General features: G+C 40.3%; 1 protein-coding gene across 2 annotated transcripts in view; it reads left to right on the top strand.

Moving 5' to 3' along the window:
* MAP2K5 (mitogen-activated protein kinase kinase 5) overlaps positions 1-17,540 on the top strand; it is a 269,836-nt gene that overhangs the window by 16,227 nt on the left and 236,069 nt on the right. For both annotated transcript variants that reach the window (XM_039220044.1, XM_039220036.1), the window contains exon 3: positions 5,303-5,370. In XM_039220044.1, coding sequence (XP_039075975.1) covers positions 5,303-5,370 — 68 coding nt within the window. The remainder of the gene's footprint in view (positions 1-5,302; positions 5,371-17,540) is intronic.

The following is a 17,540-nucleotide window of genomic DNA, read 5'->3' as shown; positions in this document are numbered from 1 at the left end:
TTTACCTTGATAGGCACTATGCTTGCCATCCTGACCGCCCCTTACCTGCGGCTGCGTCTCCTCTATTGGGCCTTTATGTTCCTCCTCTTGGTTTCTCTTTTGGATTGCATGTTGCTTCAAATAAAATTGCTAACAACATATGGCCTGTTATGATTCTCTTTTCCCAAACTCTGCCATTTTGTGTATTTGTGACACACTGCAGATTTTGTGAAGATTGCTTCATAATATTTGTTTTCCATCTGCTGCACTCTATTTGGTATCTTGCTAGGATTTTTTCCTCCATTTTAAGTGACATTAACAAAATCCAGCCAGTACATAGACTTTCTGGTTCTACTTTTGCTTCCCTAATGTGCTGGAAAATCATATTACTATGCTCCAGGCAAGTAGAGAAGTCTGGAATTCTCATTGTGAACCAGTGTATCAGATCTATCGCATGCAATGCCCCCCCCCCCCCCACCCCTCCCCGGTCATATCTAGTAATGCTTTTTTGGTCAGATGGTAAAGAACCTCTGTGGATAAGACAAAAAGTTCAAATTATTTTTTTCTACTTCTCATCACTTAGTACTACTACTTTTTAGTGTTCTTCAACACCGTATTTATAATCTTGAAACTTTTTGTGCCACGTTAGTAAGTTGTTATGATTTACACTTCCATTTAGTGTTCTTTCTATAGCTAATCCAGTTTGATTGGCAGATAGCCACAGTCGTTGCTGGAATGGCTATGTGTGTCCAACTTTTAACAGGGGAGTGTTTTAAGTTCTTGTTCTACCACATTGCTTGGTAAGCCTTTCTACTTTCTTATCCTATAGTGACTTGTAATACCTGTCCATTCACTGTCTTTAGTTAAAATTTTTCTCCAGCTTTATTGAGATATAATAGACCTATAACATTGTGTAAGTTTAAGGGGTTCACCCTACGGATGTGATACAGTTATATATTACAAACAGATTACCACCACCATGGCAATAGCTAGCACCTCTAACCTGTCACATAACTACTATTTCTTCTTTGTGGTGAGAACATTTAAGATTTGGCAACATGCAAGTATATGATATGGTGTTATTAGCTATAATCCCCATGCTCTACATTGGGTCTCCTAGGTCCCCAGACCTTGTTATACTTATAACTGTACGTTTAAGTTTGGCGAAAGCTCCCCATTTGTCCTAGCCCCCAGTAATCACACTCTCTGTTTCCTTAAGTTTGGCTTTTTAAAATTTCACATATAAGTGATATATAGTATTTGGCGTTTTCTGATTTAGCATAATGCCCTCTTTGGGATTCATCCAGGTTGTCGCAAATAGCTTTTTTGTGGCTGAATACTATTCCATTGTATATATACACCACATCTTTGTTCGTCTGTTGGTGGACATTTGAGTAGTTTCCATACGTTCACTATGCTGCAGTGAGCATGGAAGTTCATATACTTCTTTGAGAGAGTGATTTAGTTTCCTTTGGCTAGATACCCAGAAGTAGAATTGCTAGATCACATAGTAGTTCTCTTTTTAATTTTTTGAGTAAACCCCATACTATTTTCCATGGTGGCTGCACCAGTTTACATTCCCACCAACAGCGCACAGGGTTCCCTTTTTCTCCATATCCACATCGTCTCTTGTCTCTCTCTCTCTCTTCTTCCTTTTTTTTTTTTTTTTTAAGTAGGCTCCATACCCAGCTTGGAGACCCATGTGGGGCTTGAACTCACTACCCTGAGATCAAGACCTCAGGTGATGATCTCGCAGTTTGTGGGTTTGATCTCGGTCTCTGTGCTGTCAGTGTGGAGCCTGCTTAGGAGTCTCTCTCTCTCTGTCTCAAAATATATACACTTTAAAGCATTAAAAAAAAAAACAGCTGAGATCAAGAGTTGGGTGCTTAACCGACTGAGCCACTCAGGTGCTCCTTGTTGTCTCTTGTCTTTTTGATGCAGCCTTTCTGACAGGTGTGAGGTGATAGCACATTGTGGTTGTGATTTGCGTTTTCCTGATGATGAGCGATGTGGAACACCTTTTCAGGTGTCTGTTGGCCATCTCTATGTCTTTGGAATTTATTGTCTTTACAGAGAAGTGTATTCTCACTCTAATTGTCAAGGCAAACAGTGTGACTGCCATCATGGGGGAAGGTAGCTTGAGTTTTGCCTTTTGGCCAGAATCTTCAGTCTTCTCATCGGTGTGAGGACTTTCCAACTCAGTTTCCTCTCTGACAAGAACAGGAGTCTTCATTAAAACTACTGATCACAAATAGTACAGAATTTGTCAGTTCCCCAAAGAGCAATTTATGGAGAAAACCAATACCTTCATAAAATGGAATCTCTTATTAATCCATAAGAAGCATTAATTACTCTGTCATCTAAGTCTTGTTTCATCCCCAGGCTTTATTAGAATGCTTCTTCCAACTTAGCAAAAATATTTTACTTGGAGTCAGACCCCTTATTGGGACATCACCAACACTTTAGCACCAGCCTGGCCTTTTGGCCTCTGTTTTCTGTCCACTTAAAGCCACATGTCCTTATAGTATTTCATGAAACCGCTAGCCAAGAAATTATTCTGGTAGCTGACTTCCGTCACAGATTTTTTTTTTTTCTGAAATGACCCCTTAGAGATTTCATGGAATTCCAAAATCTCCTGGTTTAAGTAGCCTTAAAGGTTCGAGTTGTGGCTTTGAGAGCTTAGAGAACTCTTTTTATTGTTGTGTTATTCCTGATCGAGAGAGACTCTGATTTAAATGATTTTTCTGGAATTTTTCTGCCCTTTCTTTACAAATTATAAAAAGGGTTTTCACCTGTTTCATTAAACTTCAAACACTTCCTCATCCTGTGTGAATAATACCTTATTGAGGTCTTGTGTATATTGAAATTTGAATGTAAACAGTTCCTTTGTAACCCTGTCTCTGTAGCTACCTCTGGTGTAGACAGGAGCGCTACAAAAAGCGACTTTGTTCAAGCTGGACATTTTTTACCAACCTCATCAAGAACAAATCATTGTAGCCCACATCTAAACAGAATTTGACTTGGTTTTAAAATGGAAATGTAAAGTGTTTTCATGTGTGGTAGTATATAACATTATGTCTCTTGATGCTATTATATGTTTTTCCCCTTTGTTTCCTGTATTTGCAAGAATTTTTTTTACTTAACCTTGAAAATACTGTTGTTAGAATTTATGTAGAAACTCCTCCTGTTTCCAAAACTCGAATGGCATTTCTTCCCCAATTTGGCTTATAGTGTCTGCAGAAGGAAGGAAGGGAGGGAGGGAAAGAGGCAGAGTGGAAGGAAGGGGAAAAGAAAAGAAAGAAGGAGTTAGATTCTTATATGGTCCCTTATGTCTGTACATTCTTAGGCCTGTGCCTTCTTTGTTACTGAAAGTGACCACTGTGTGCCTTTTCTACTAAAAACAGACAGCTCTTAGCATAGTACAGTAGTGACTCTGGACAGCTCCTGTTTTTGTAGATATTTAAGCGCTGTGACTTGATGGTACTGATTTATATTGAATTGGGGAACTCTTTGGGAATGAACTACAATCCAGGATCCAGGAACAAATGCTTTGGAGAGAAACCCCAGTGAGAGCAGTTGGCTTGGTCACTGAGCAGGGCTGGCTCAACTGCTGGTTTCTATCATGCTGTCAGATAGATTGCTATTGGCTGCTGAGGAGAAAAAAGGAAGTAGCATTTTGCTCTGAAATAGGCTAATTAAGAGAGAATACAAGCTCCCTCCTAGGGTTTCCATGGCCTGGCCACTGAGCAGGGGAATATCTTCAGAACTGCAGCTGGACAGGAGGGAGGGTCCACTGAGGTATGGTGGGCGAAGTTCCATGTGCTGGACTGAACCGCCCCTGTATTTTCAGCAAGAGTCCCCACAGCATGTCGTGTAAGCTTATTCTCTTCCTGACCTGAGATTTGTCTGTTTCTCCAGGCCTGGGATCAGGTTCTCTGCATCTGATCAAATCAGCAATTAGATACTCAAGAATGACCCCCCCAAAATTAACAACACTGATTGTTTAACAAGCCCATAGAGCTGAAGCATCCAAATTGAGAGAGAGCCTGCCCTTCTCAGTTGTCCCCAGGGAGGCTGTGCACATCTTCCAGCAATGCTGCTATTGCTCAAAATGCTTTTGGCATTTTTCTTTCAACCATACATTTAGAATCGATCACATATAGGCTGTTCTGTCGACAGATCTTTATTTTCAGAAGGGTGAAGTGGCTAAGTAAATATTTTAAAATATGCCAAAGTCATTCCGAGTCCTGCCTGGCAGATTGTGTAGGTGAGTGATCAGGCGGGCAGTTCCATTTTGGGTTAAAAATGAGATCTGATGTTTCTCAGTGGCCTAATTTTGGGTTCCTAAAGCAGTTTTTGAAGAGGTATTTCAAAACTATTTTGAACAGGAGAAGGAAGCACCATTGAAATGTTTCTGGATATGGCTACTTTGAGCCATATATTCTGGTTATGTATTTTGTAAAGTCTAATTATCCTCTAGTTTTAAGACTATCGCATTTTTTCAGAATAGCATTCATGGCCATTTGAAGCTCACTTACTATAGTCAGAGCACCCAGTAGAAATGAAACTGTTCAGAAAGAGCTAGTGAGCTACCAGGCAGAAGGGATGTGGGGATAACTGCGTGCAAGTTGCCTTGTGAGGTATAACCTTCTGCTGAACTTCCCGTTCTTCTTCTGTGAAAAAGGAATAGCAATAGTCAAGTCATACGGTCTACATCGTGGGATGGAGGTGTGGCGTGTGAAGCACAAATCATGGTGCGTTGGGCGTAGTAGCGTTCAGCATACGTGAGCCATTTTCGTCATGCCACTGTGACGTGACTGCTTGCCTGGGAGAGAGGAAGACTGGGCAAGTAGGGGACAGGGTGCTGTATGGGGAAAGAAAAGTACTGGGACAGGGTGCTGTGTGGGGAAAGAAAAGTACTGGGACAGGGTGCTGTGTGGGGAAAGAAAAGTACTGATAGTAGAAAAGACCTACGGCTTCCTTTCAGTTTTTAAAGTTCCCCACACCAAACCTGTTTAGTCACACTCCAGCGACACTTTACCCTAGATACATGTCATGATTGACATAAGCAGAATTGTTCTGATTTTCTGCTGTCCCTGAAATTTTTAGTTCTTTATCAGGACTCTGTTCATATTCTGTACAACAAAACAAAACAAAACCCAAAAAAACAAAAACCCGACCGGAATACAAACCAATAACCTCAACATCCTCAAAACTTTCTCACGTTGTGAAAAGCAGTTGTATTATGTTCCCTGCCAACATGGTTTTTGTATATTTAAAAACTGCACGTCTCATCTCTTACCCTATGTTGCCTTTTCAACAGATGAGGATGAAGACGGTGATCGAATTACAGTGAGAAGCGATGAAGAAATGGAGGCAATGCTGTCATATGTAAGTATACTACAAATGAGGACTGTTTTGAAAACATTAATGCAGTCGAGGATGCTGCTTCTTGGCACAGGGAAGATCTAAAAGTAAATCGCAGTTGCCATAACGTTTTTCTGTATTACATACAAGGTTTTCAGGGGTTTCCTTACATGAAAGTTAAGGATGTTCTTTTCAAAAGACACTTACTGATCATATCATGAACATTAAGAATAATGCATCTTAATGACTTTTGCATTAGGTATGGTGCAGACTAAATGGACTATCAATTTCCTGTATTTTTTATGCAGTACTTAAAGTAACGGCTCATTAAAAATGAACCCCTGGGCTCTAAAAAATTTTTCAAAATCTACTTTCAACTGGAGATCTCTTTCACCCTTCCAAACAGACTATGGTTATAATGTAGCTGCAGGCTTGGTATGGATACACGATTTAAAATGTATTCTCAGTTATTTTATGCACTAAAATAACTCTTCCTCCCTCCCTCTTTCTTCCATCCCAGAATGAACAGGGTTACTTACTGAATCAAAGTGATTTGAATATATCCTGAATGACTTTTCTTTTATGTTTCAAATTTCAGTGAACATTTGCATAAGTGTTTGTCTCAGGACTGAAGTAGATAAACAAGAGAAAAGGGTATATTTCTGAAACTTTAGTAAGCTTGCCAAACCCAGCTATGACGAAGGGACATTGCTTCCCGGAGCCCTGATTTATGCCATCCTCTTATTTTGTTTTATTTCCTCTCATTTTATTCTATTTTATCTGAGTTTGTAATCTGTTTACAAAACCTTCTCTGGTGGCGGGGTGGAAAGAGCACTGGACCCGAAGTCAGGAGACCACTGCTCTCCTCTGGCTTGCTGGCCTTAGGCAAATCACTTAACCTTTCTGTGCTCTAGTTGCCTCATCTGTCAATTGTGGATAATAATACTTGTCCCTTCTATTGCACAGGGTCATTGTAATGATCAGATGGGATAATAGATGTGAAAGCCCTTTGGAAAGTTAAAAGTTCTATACAAATGCAAAGTAGTATTCTGGGGGAAATGCTGGAGTCAGGGCCCTTGCTGGTCAGCGAGAGACTCTAATCTTAGCCAGCAGTGAGGTTGTAGGTTTTTGACGGACCTCAACTTCAACCAGGATATTGTTTCATTGTAATGAAAACTGTAAAATATCTGTATGGGTTTCCGCCAATAGTTTTAATTTAGGGTAGGAGGAAAGAGAACAAGAAGGATGGCATGATTAACAGAGCGTTGCATTCAGACCAGCACAGAGTAGGAAAAGTCAATTTCCCATTGACTTCCCATTAACTTATTTGAGAGTCTTTGTGCACTGAGAATTTAGAGCAGGGCTCATCAGTACCTTGAAGGGCAGAGTAGAATTATCTGCTGAAAGGTCTAGCACTGGTATTGATAGATTGGCTAACTCTCCTGAGAATGTGACATGCTTATTTTTAGAAAACACACACACACAGATGGGTTCTAATTTTTTCGCATACATCCATTGCAGAGAGTGCATTCCTAACATCAGTGTGCTTTTATTGTGTCTCTGCATAACCACATGCAAAGGTGTGCTTTCAAAAGCATACTTTTGGGAGGATCTGACAAATTGTGCTTTGTGAGAAATGTTACTGCATGTAATCAGAGTGATGATAATCGTTTCCATTTCTAAGTGCCTACTTTATATATACTAGATGCTTCAGGTATTTAATTTTCTTTGGTTTTAATAATGACTCTGTGAGGTAGATACTATCATCCCTATATTTTAGTTGAGGAAGCTTTGAGTTAAGAAGCACACCCAAAGTCTTAGAGCTAGTGTGAATGTGAATGTGGAGTTTAAGTCCAGCCTCTCCTTATGTGAAAGTTAAGGCTATGAAAGGTGTTTCTCTCCCATCTACCTCCTTGCACATTAGTGTGGGACTCTTTCTGTCATCATCATCATTAAATCCTGAATGATTTGTTTGTAGGTAATACCTTAGTTGAGATGTATATGTTCCTTATGATTTATGCTTGTTTTCTCATATGCGGTGTTTATTAGAAAATATTAGAGTTATGTAATTGTCCTTAAACTTAAAAGATTCTGAGATTTCTTTAGAGCTACTTTCTAGTCTGAAAAGAAATCATCTAGCTCATTGACCTCCAAATACGTGGATTTCATGAATTAATCAATTTTCATTTTTACATAGGAGAACAGACACAGGCATTGTAACCTTTTATTTTTGCCAAATAAACACATTAATAAAATAAAGTAATAAAAATTGCCTACTGTTTACCATTATTTTACTAATAAACAGAGTCATTTAAAGATTAGAGATGGTGGCATGGAGGAGGGCACTTGTGAGGATGAGCACTGGGTGTTATATGGAAACCAACTTGATAATAAACTATTAAAAAAAAGATTAGAGATGGTGGGCAATACATAAATCTCAAGAGTAAAGGTAACCCTTAAAGTGAGTACATTTAGGGGCCACCTGGCTGACTCAGTAAGGGGAGTGTGCTTGTGAGTTCAAGCCCTAGGTTGGGTATAGAGATTACTTAAAATAATAAAGTGAGTAAATTTAGTTTTATGTAAAACTCACTACATTCTTTTTTTTCTTATTTTTTTATATTGAAGTATAGTCGACACACAGTGTTGTATTAGTTTCAGGTGTGCAACATAGTGAATTGATAGTCTTTATTATTTTTTAAATTTTTTTATGCTTATTTATTTTTGAGAGATAGGCAGACAGACAGATAGAACACAAGCAGGGGAGGGGCAGAGAGAGAGGGAGACACAGAATCCGAAGCAGGCTCCAGGTTATGAGCTAGCTGTCAGCACAGAGCCCGACGCAGGGCTCAAACTTACTAGCCATGAGATCCTGACCTGAGACGCTTAACTGACTTTTTCAAAATATCCTTCTTTTTCAAAATAAATGTTTATTTATTTTTGAGAGAGAGAGTGGGGAGGAGGGATAGAGGGAAAGGTGGACTGAGGATCCAAAGCGTGCTCCTCACGGACAGCAGAGAGCCCAGTACTGGCCTCGAACTCATGAATTGTGAGATCATGACTTCAGCTGAAGTCAGATGCCCAACCGACTGAGCCAACCAGGCACCCCGATATTCTTTACTTTTAGTAGATGGTGAAGATGTTTTTATTAATTGACAGTGGCCTGTGCATTGTGGTCTGGCTGATCAGGTCCAGGTTTTCTCATTAATTCTCTTAAGTATTTATAGATGGGAACCTGAAGTCCCCAAAGAATTTTAACCTATGTTCCACTCTTCTGATTCTGAATGTTTGAGCAAAATCTTTTTAAATGAAAATGAAAATATCCCTGAGAGAGATAATAAACTTTAAGTTGTTGAAAGCCTAAATGGATTTTACTCTTATCTGTTGAGATAGCCGTACCATCCTGTACGTATTGTTTATGTAGAGTCGGGCTCTGAATAAACATTTAGAGAGTAGAGAGTAGAGGAGTCTCTTCCTCACAAAGCACACAGAACATTGGTGGGCTGTAATTTTGATCTGTCTTGGTTCTTATGGTTGAAGTTCCTTTGGATTCCAGTTCACCCTAAGGAGAACCATTTGGACCTAATCTCACAACAGATTTTGATTGAGGGGCACCTGGGTGGCTCAGTCGTGGTCTCACAGTGTGGGTTTGAGCCTCACATCCGGCTCTGCGTAGAGCCTGGAGCCTGCTTCGTATTCTGTGTCTTCCTTTCTCTCTCTGCCCCTGCCCCACTCGTGGTCTGTCTCTCTCTCTTAAAGACAAATAAACATTTAAAAAATTAAAAAAAAAAAGATTTTGGTTGATTGTCCTCAGTTGCTGATCTCTTATGAAAAACTTGCACGATCTTTACTTTTCAGATTCATTTTGACCCTGAAAAAAATTTTGAGTCCACCATTTAGGTGGTGGCACAGGGGAGATATTGAGAGATGAGCACGTATTTACTGTAAAATGCAGCTTAGTTTTTCATGTCAAATTTAATAAATATGCAGTCCCCTTAGTATTTCTTTAAAATCCATATAGGGAAAACAAAAGTAGAGACATTTTTACTGGAAATCCCTTAATCATTCTTTTTCATTGATTACAAAGGTTAAATGAATAAACAGCTTGGATCTCTGAATAGAATTAAAAAGAAGATTTGCAATGTCTGGGTTGGAACTTGCGAAATTACTTTCTTCCCCCTTGAATGCAGGCATTTTCTGGCTTTGGGCCAACAGAAACATAAGTTTTTATCAGTAATTTAAATAGATTTTTGTATTAGACCCGAAAATGTTGCCTTTTTAATTGAAAACTTATCAATTATTTAAATTGCTAGCAGCCTTAGGCTGTTAATTTTATGTGTGCCATAATAATGGCATACAGTGGTTTTTGATACATGTGACACACAGAGTATCGCATCGTGGTAAGGATTTGTCATGACAATAAGTTGTGGTGTGCTGTTAAATAATAACCAACATATTAAACCAAAGTCTGTTGTCACCCATTAGTACCGTTTTATGTAAGTTATTTAGAAGTTGTATTCTTTTCTTCATTAGATATATTTTTAAGAGATAATGAGAAGAAAACAAAGCTATAATAAATTGTCTTTTAAGAAAATGTAAAGTAATTTGGTCTCCAAGGAGATATTTAACGTATTGAGAGAATCCAGCAGCCAAGTGTTATTACAGCACCACTGTGATCGCTCTCTGCGTTTTGTTATGAGTTTGTGTTAATCAACAATATGTTTTTATAGCGTAGTTTCTTGTAAGTTATGTTGTTAGAATATTCCACTTCTGGGATCATGGCTTTTCCTCTGACACTATTGTATCTTTTTAATTCCTCCATAAAGTATTTTTTTAATTAGAATCTGAAATGTTTTATTAGAAAAAAAGAAAGTACACCCAACCTACATATTCTGAAATCTAAATACCTGATCATTGCCAATTATTTAAACGACCCTGTTAAATATTCCCTTAATATAGTTTACTTTTTCTGTTGTTGTTGTTTTTGATGTTCTTGTTTCCCCCTCTTATTTTCTGGGAAGATTAAAGATGGTGTGTTGCTTTTCTCCTTCCATCTTTTTGTATTTGTTATCTGGCATTGCAGGCTTCATTTCCTCTCAGCATCAAACAGCAGTGCTGGGCCTCATTTATTGATTCATCTGAAACTTTTTCTATCACTGAGACCTGGTTATAGAAGGGGGTTATTTTAAAGTTAACCTGTGCTTTTGGTGACCTTTCATTAAGAAACTCAGCAGTGCATCTTGCATTTGTGAATGGATTCATCCTTGTTTCTGCTAAATCCTGTGTCTGGTACAGGATTTATTATATCTGGTTCTCTCAATACCAAGAGGCTTGTGTGAGTGGAGCACACTATTAACGAGAATAATTTTCTTCATTTTGCCCATTCTCTCTCTTTATACCGTTTTTCTACGTTGCCAGAAGAGTATGGGACAAATTTAAGTGTAATGCTTCCCATTATGGCAGAGACCTTGTGTTTTAGCGGAGTGTAAGTATTCCCTTTGGTATACTTGACCATAGTGTACCTTTTTAGATGTTGGGTACCATAAGGGAAAATACTCCTTGACCTCAGTGGCACCTTGTAAATTGGGATATGATTAGCTTTATCCTAGTATATTTAACTTGGAGATTGCCTCTGAAATCCTACAGTTACTCAAGCAGAGTTGGAAAGAAGGAAGCCTTAGAAGTCTTGTCCAGCTGTTTCATTTTGTAGATAAGGAAAATGAGGCCCGCAGAGATCAGATTCAGTTGGAGGTCACATTGCCAATGACTGGGAAGACTCTTAGTTTCTTGACTCCTAGTGGTTTGAGACGATGTTTCTGTTTTGGCATCTATTGAGGTCCTGCTAAGGAAGCTTTGCAAATACTTCTTTTTTCCTGATATCAAAAAAGAATGCTGTTTACTGGAATGTTAGTGTACCTGAGTTTGAATAGGAATGTAGAAAATACTTTGTGGGCTTTTGAAACTTCAAAGATTTCATCCTTATCTAGAGGCTGAGTTTTACCACAAAATTTGTTGCCCACATTTAACAGCATCAGAGCCTTTGCTGTTAGGAAGTTTTCTTCAAAGACCACAAGGTTCTGGCTCATTTTCCACATGGTGCTTCTCTTTTTTTTTTTTAAATGTTTTTATATTTTATTTCTAGGAGAGAGAGAGACAGCGCGAGCAGGGGAGGGTCAGAGAGAGAGGGAGACACAGAATCTGAAGCAGGGTCCAGGCTCTGAGCTGGCAGTCAGCACAGAGCCCGACGCGGGGCTCGAACCCACGAACCTCGAGATCATGACCTAAGCGAAAGTCGGACACTTAACCGACTAAGCCACCCAGGCGCCCCAACATGGTGCTTCTCAATATGCTCCATATTACGGAGGCTCTGCTTTGAACTTAACCGCTCAGTCTTCAGTGGCAACTCCCTTCTCTGCCTTCCCTGGGACACGTGGATGCCTGTGAAATAGTGACAAAAATGTGGTAGCTGCTTATTTAGCACCTATTATGAAATATCTAAGGACGTCTTTGCTTGCGAGGAGCAGAAGCACACTGAAGTTTGCATAGGAACAGGGGACTTAGAAGCAAAGGAAATCACCAGCCAGCACAGGCAGGCCTCAGCGGGGTTGGCACCAAGGCACTCTGGGGTGTTTTGGACCACCAATATTTTGTCATAAACGTGGCTGCACTTCTGGTTTAGCTCCATCTCCGTGGAGGGCTCAGCATAGGCTGTAGGCAGTCCCTCGGGGATCCTGTGTCCAGGCAGTTGGCACGAGGCAATAGAGCCGTGCAGTACGTCAGTTAGCCCCTTGGGGGCTCTGGCCAGGAGCTTGTCTTCACACAAGAGGTGGGCTGCGGGGAATGTCGGACCTCTAGCAGTCGGATTGCCTTGGGGCATAACCAGGTTGGATAGGCCCTTGCTGGCAGCTCTTAATGAACCTCTGTTCTCTTAGGGCCATTCTTACTGGAAACAGGGGGGGTATTTTCTACATATATCTGAAACGTGAATGTAAATATGCTGTAGTACAATAAAGTTAGGGAGATTCAGTACATTATCAACCTAGGAAATATCTCCAAAAGGGTAGAAATTTAAGTGATAGAAAATTTCAAAACAAGTTGTTTCTTTCTGTTTCTCTGTTACTGTTACTTATTTATCTGCTCTTTACTCATTCCTCCCTGCCTTTTTATTTATTCATTTTGTTTTTGAGAGAGAGCATACACACACACACACACACACACACACACACACACACACACACGTGTGCACAAGTGGGGGAGGGGCAGAAGGAGAGGGAGAATCCCTGAAGCGGGGCTCAGTCTCATGACCATGAGATCATGACCTGAGCCAGAGTCAAGAGTTGGATGCTTAACAGAGTTAGCCAGTTGGGTGCCCCTATTTATTCATTTTTAAATAGAAGTTGAGGGGCACCTGGGTGGCCCAGTAGGTTAAGTGTCCAACTCTTGGTTTTGCCTCAGGTCATGATTTTGTGGTTTGTGAGTTTGGGCCCTGGGACAGTGCGGAGCGTGCTTGGGATTCTCTCTCTCCCCTTTCTCTGCCCTTCTTCACCTCATGTGCTCTCTCCCTCTCTCAAAATAAATAAACTTAAAAAAACTAACAGAAGTTGAGCAGTAGGCTGGATCTTTATCAAGTATTATTGGAAGTGGATGGCTAAATAAAGTGTGAGGGAATGTCACATTTGGCCTGCTCTCGGCACAGCCTGATGAGCCTGTTTTAGGTGGCAAATTCCCTGAAACTACTGCAGTAAGACCCCCCCTTATCTGTGGGGGATAAGTTCCAGGATCCTCCTTGCCCCGTGCATGCCTGCAACCGTGGATAGTGCCAAGCCCTATATATACCATGTCTTTTCCTATACTTACATATCTGTGGTAAAGTTTCATTTAAAATTAGGCACAGCAGGTGATTCACAGCAACAACTAATAATAAAATAGAGCACTACAACAATATACTGCAGTGAAGGTAATGTGAATGTGGTCTCTCTCAAAATACCTTATTGTACTGTCCTCACACTTCTTGGGTTGCCGAGATTTGATAAAATGCCTATATGATGGGATGAAGTGAGGTGAATGACGGAGGCGTTGTGACCTAGTGTTAAGTTAAAAACCTTCTGACAGTATGTCCGAAAGAGCATCATTTGTTTCCAGACTGCCTTTGACCACCAAAAGGTGAAACTGCAGCTAAGGGGGGACTACTGTATTTAAACTTCTCCTTTAGAAGTACAGCAGACTTGCTGCAGCCTAGAAATCAGATAAAAGGTCAGGGTAGACACTGCCCCAGGCTAACCATGTGGATGACTCTGAAGGCTTCAGCCAAGAGGATCCTGCAAGTTTTGGACCCATTGCTGAATACAAATTTAAACTCCTTCTGCCAGCACCCATTACCTTAAATTTAGCCAAGTTGAAGTTCATCTGCCATTGGCTATCCATTGGCTATCCAAACCTCTATTAAGACCATCTGGAGCTCCCTAATGTCCTTTACAGTTTTACTATTCAAAACAAATAGTGTTGTCATTAAGTGTGGCCAACTTACTGTCTTTTTCACTTCCAAAGCATTAATAAATACATCTGTCCAATAACATTAGCCTATAAATAGGCCCCAAAGTTGTTCCCTGTTGACCTTTTCACTGTAAGACTTTTCACTGTGATTTTCTTTCTCATCATCTAATCAGTCTGTGACCATATGTGGATCCTTGGTCTAAAGTCCAGGGAAGAGCACGTGAACATTGTAGCACCTCCAGGCAGGGGCAGTGAGCTATTGAGAAGTGGGGGGATCTGAAGCCAGGTAAGGAAATGCAGTTATTAATTTGGTATTCAAAATAGAGTAGTGTCATATGTTATTTTTGACTGCTGGAACAATCGTGTGCTTCCTAAGAGGTCAGCGTCATAGAAGGAAAGCCTCTCAATGTCAAGTATAAGAAATAACCAAAAGAAAATATAACTGAGGACATACTAAGTAGTATTCCAATTGAATTTGTATCCATTTAACAGGGTTCAGGTTGTTGGGCTCTTCACTGGGAAAACTAATAAATTAACTATGGACTGCAAATAGTTGGTTAGTTTATTGATTATTGCTGTAATTACTGACTGAGCTACCTATAATGGGGTATGCTTGCAGTATTGACTGAACAGGAATGTGAAAATTTTATCATTAGTAGGAAAAAACTAGCATGCTTATTCCTTATATGTTGAAACACTGTACTATTAGAAGGTATGTTAAGAAGAGGTTTAGGCAACTGTTCTGTTCTGTGTAGAGAAGAATAATGAATAAGCTTGATTTGATGTGATTTGACTCGTAAGACTTGCCTCTGAGTAAGTTAGAAGGCATGAGCATTGGGAGTAGTTACCATGTCTCTGTCAGCCCCTATCTGCCTCTTTTCCTTGAACATCTGTGGAGCACTATTATGTGTAAGGCACAGTGCTGGGCACTGCACAGTGTCTCTTCTTAGGTTTTTAGGGACACAGGCCTTCTTGAAAATGTGAGGAAAGCTGTTTATTCTCTGCCCAGAAAATTGACACAACGCAGTGTTTCACACATAATTTCAGGTATTTGAAGACTCTCCTAAGGCCCATACAGACTCCAGTTTAATACCTCTGCCATACAAGATCATAAAATACACAAGACAGGGCTCCTGCCCTTGATTAACTTCCAGAAGAAAAATAGACATAATTCCTTATAATACCCTTTTAATTATTTCATTATCTATAGTACTGTAGTAATGGCAGGAAAAGGAGGGGACACTGACTCAGCCTTGATAAAGTAGTTAGTTAAATCTACCTCTACTTGGTCTAACAGTGATCTTGTTTAGAGGTTTCTATGTTACCTTATTGTTATCAACACTTCCTATGTACTGTTGCTTGGAAGTGAGAGATTCATAGCTCTGTGCCCTGTTTCAAGATTCTTTTCAAGTACTTTATAGAAGGTTTCCCATATATCAGCTCCTTTGATTTGATCTTCTTAATACCTTTACGAGGTGAGCAAGACAGGTATTTTCCCCATTTTTATTGCTGAGGCTACTGAGGCACATAGTAGGTGCCTTTCTAAAGGTCACACAGCTTGTAAACGTAGAGCTCAGACCTGAGATCACTCACTGATTTGCTCACTTATTTGTACAGCCAGTTTTATACAGTAAATATTTATGGAATAGCTGCTCTGTGGCCAAGTACTATGCTAGGTGGTGCAGGTACAGTGAATGTATAGTTCACTCCTTCAACGAGCCCATGGTCCACTCAGGGAGATTAACAAAAAAGCTAGCAGTGTTCAGTGCGGGAGGATATGACAACTGGTAATTACCAGGGAGAGTGATAAGTACTATAATATGCTGAAATGTTAGGTGCTCTGTGAACACAAAGAGCACCTGGCGTAACTTTGGGGACAGAGAAGGCTTCCTGAAGAGGGTGATGTCTGGATGGAGTAAGCTGGGACCAAGAGGCTGGGAAGGGTGGTTTGGGCAGAGAGAACAGAATGTCAAAGGCTCAGGTGTAAGGACGGCGGGTGCATTCAGGAGGAGCCACCTGGGAGTCAGTGTAGAATGGACAAGTAGGCAGGAAGGGTATGACATGAGGTTGGGAAGGAAGGTGGGCTAGATTGTGGGGGACCCAAGCTTGGGGGATCGAGAAGCTAGGAAGATGTAGAGTTAATAAAACTGGTGATTGATGAAGTGTGGGGAAGAAGGAGAGAGGTGGTCTGGCCTACCTCCAGCTCTCTGGCTTGGGAAACTAGGTCATTGTGATGTCATTCACTGAGACGGGTGCCCAGATGGCATAAGATGGGTCTAGGGCATGAGGGAGGAGCGTGAGAGGTAGAGACCTGTTGAATTTGAGGGGCCTCCGGATAACCAGTTGGGTATGTTCCGAATCTTACGAGAGAGATCTGGGCTGGAAATAAAGATTTGTGATTCATCAGCCCCTAATTAGTCTCAATGACTCCTCTGGTAATTGAAACCTTTGAAGTGGCTGAAGTTAACCCAAAGAGAGTGTAAAATAAGAAGAGAAGGTTGATGAAAAACCATGGGGAGCTCCAGCATTTAAGGGAGGGGTGGAAAAAGAACCACTTACAGGAGACTGAGTAGAGTGGGCAGAGAGGGAGGAGAAAGACCAGAGAGGGTGCTGAGGAGGGAGGGAGAGGTCACCCGTCAGCACGGTGTCGTGCGTCCCCAGTCTGTGAAAAGATTGGTGACGTGGCCAAACCCAAACAGGGTATGACTGAAGAAGCCACGCTCACCCCCCAGCTCAGCAGTGTGCCCGGTAGCCCTGTTTCTTTAAATGTTTTGAGGCATGAGAAATAAGAGATAACTTGCTTTTTGACTCTTAAATAGTAAACATACATTTTTATGTTCTGCGTACATGAAAGAAGTATTTTTGTTCTTGTTGTTCACTGATAAACCTTTTGCTTCATATGTGAGTGTTACTCCCAGAATAGGATACAGTTGTGAGACATTAAGTGAACAAACACAGATAGCTAGTACTGCTCCTAGTATACAGTAGATGGTCTATAAGTCGTTGTGTATGTATGTGTATCTCTCTTGGTCCCTGTCTCTTTCTTTGAATAGAGAACTTGTGCCTTGTAAAATTAAACCGTGCTGTTTGGGAGCTCAAGTTTTTTATATGGCAGATTTCCTTGAAGGAAAAAAAAATGTTGTAATTATTGACTGAATCGTGCTGTTAGAATTAGAATTAGGTTCATAACAAATAGGCACAGCGTTTGATAAACTTGCAAACAAAACAAGCCAAGAATTGTACTTGCTATCCCCTCGTTGAATCTGGCCCTCTGTTTTAAATTAATTAGATTTTTGGATAACTGTGCTAAACTTTGTCACATCCTTATTAAAATTGTTTAAGGATTTTGAGGAACATCTCAGAGGGACTCTGAAACTAATCTGGGTCTGGTACTGGAGATTCCATTAGCAATCACAAAACTGATTAATCTTTTACTCCGTTAGCTTATTGATTATTGCTGCAATTACTGCACATAACAGATTCTGCCAGGAACGCCAGCAGAAAACACATTTTATAACTGCTGCTGACGTGCTCACTCTGAACACGATATTTTGTGCTTTTTACACACAACTGTTTTTGTATTTTTTACTGTGGGAACACTTCAGAAAGTGCTGCTGTTTGAGTGGTAGAAGGTTCACTTTTTAATTTCTCAATCACCAATAATGCATTACAGTTGACAGAGTGCCGTCAGAAATTCTCTTGCT

The sequence above is a fragment of the Hyaena hyaena genome, unplaced genomic scaffold (assembly GCF_003009895.1).
Source record: "Hyaena hyaena isolate Hyena2069 unplaced genomic scaffold, ASM300989v1 scaffold_15, whole genome shotgun sequence".
NCBI classification, from domain to species: Eukaryota; Metazoa; Chordata; class Mammalia; order Carnivora; family Hyaenidae; genus Hyaena; species Hyaena hyaena.
The sequence above is the reverse complement of the archived record's forward strand: the minus strand, read 5'-3'. Positions and strand labels throughout refer to the sequence as shown.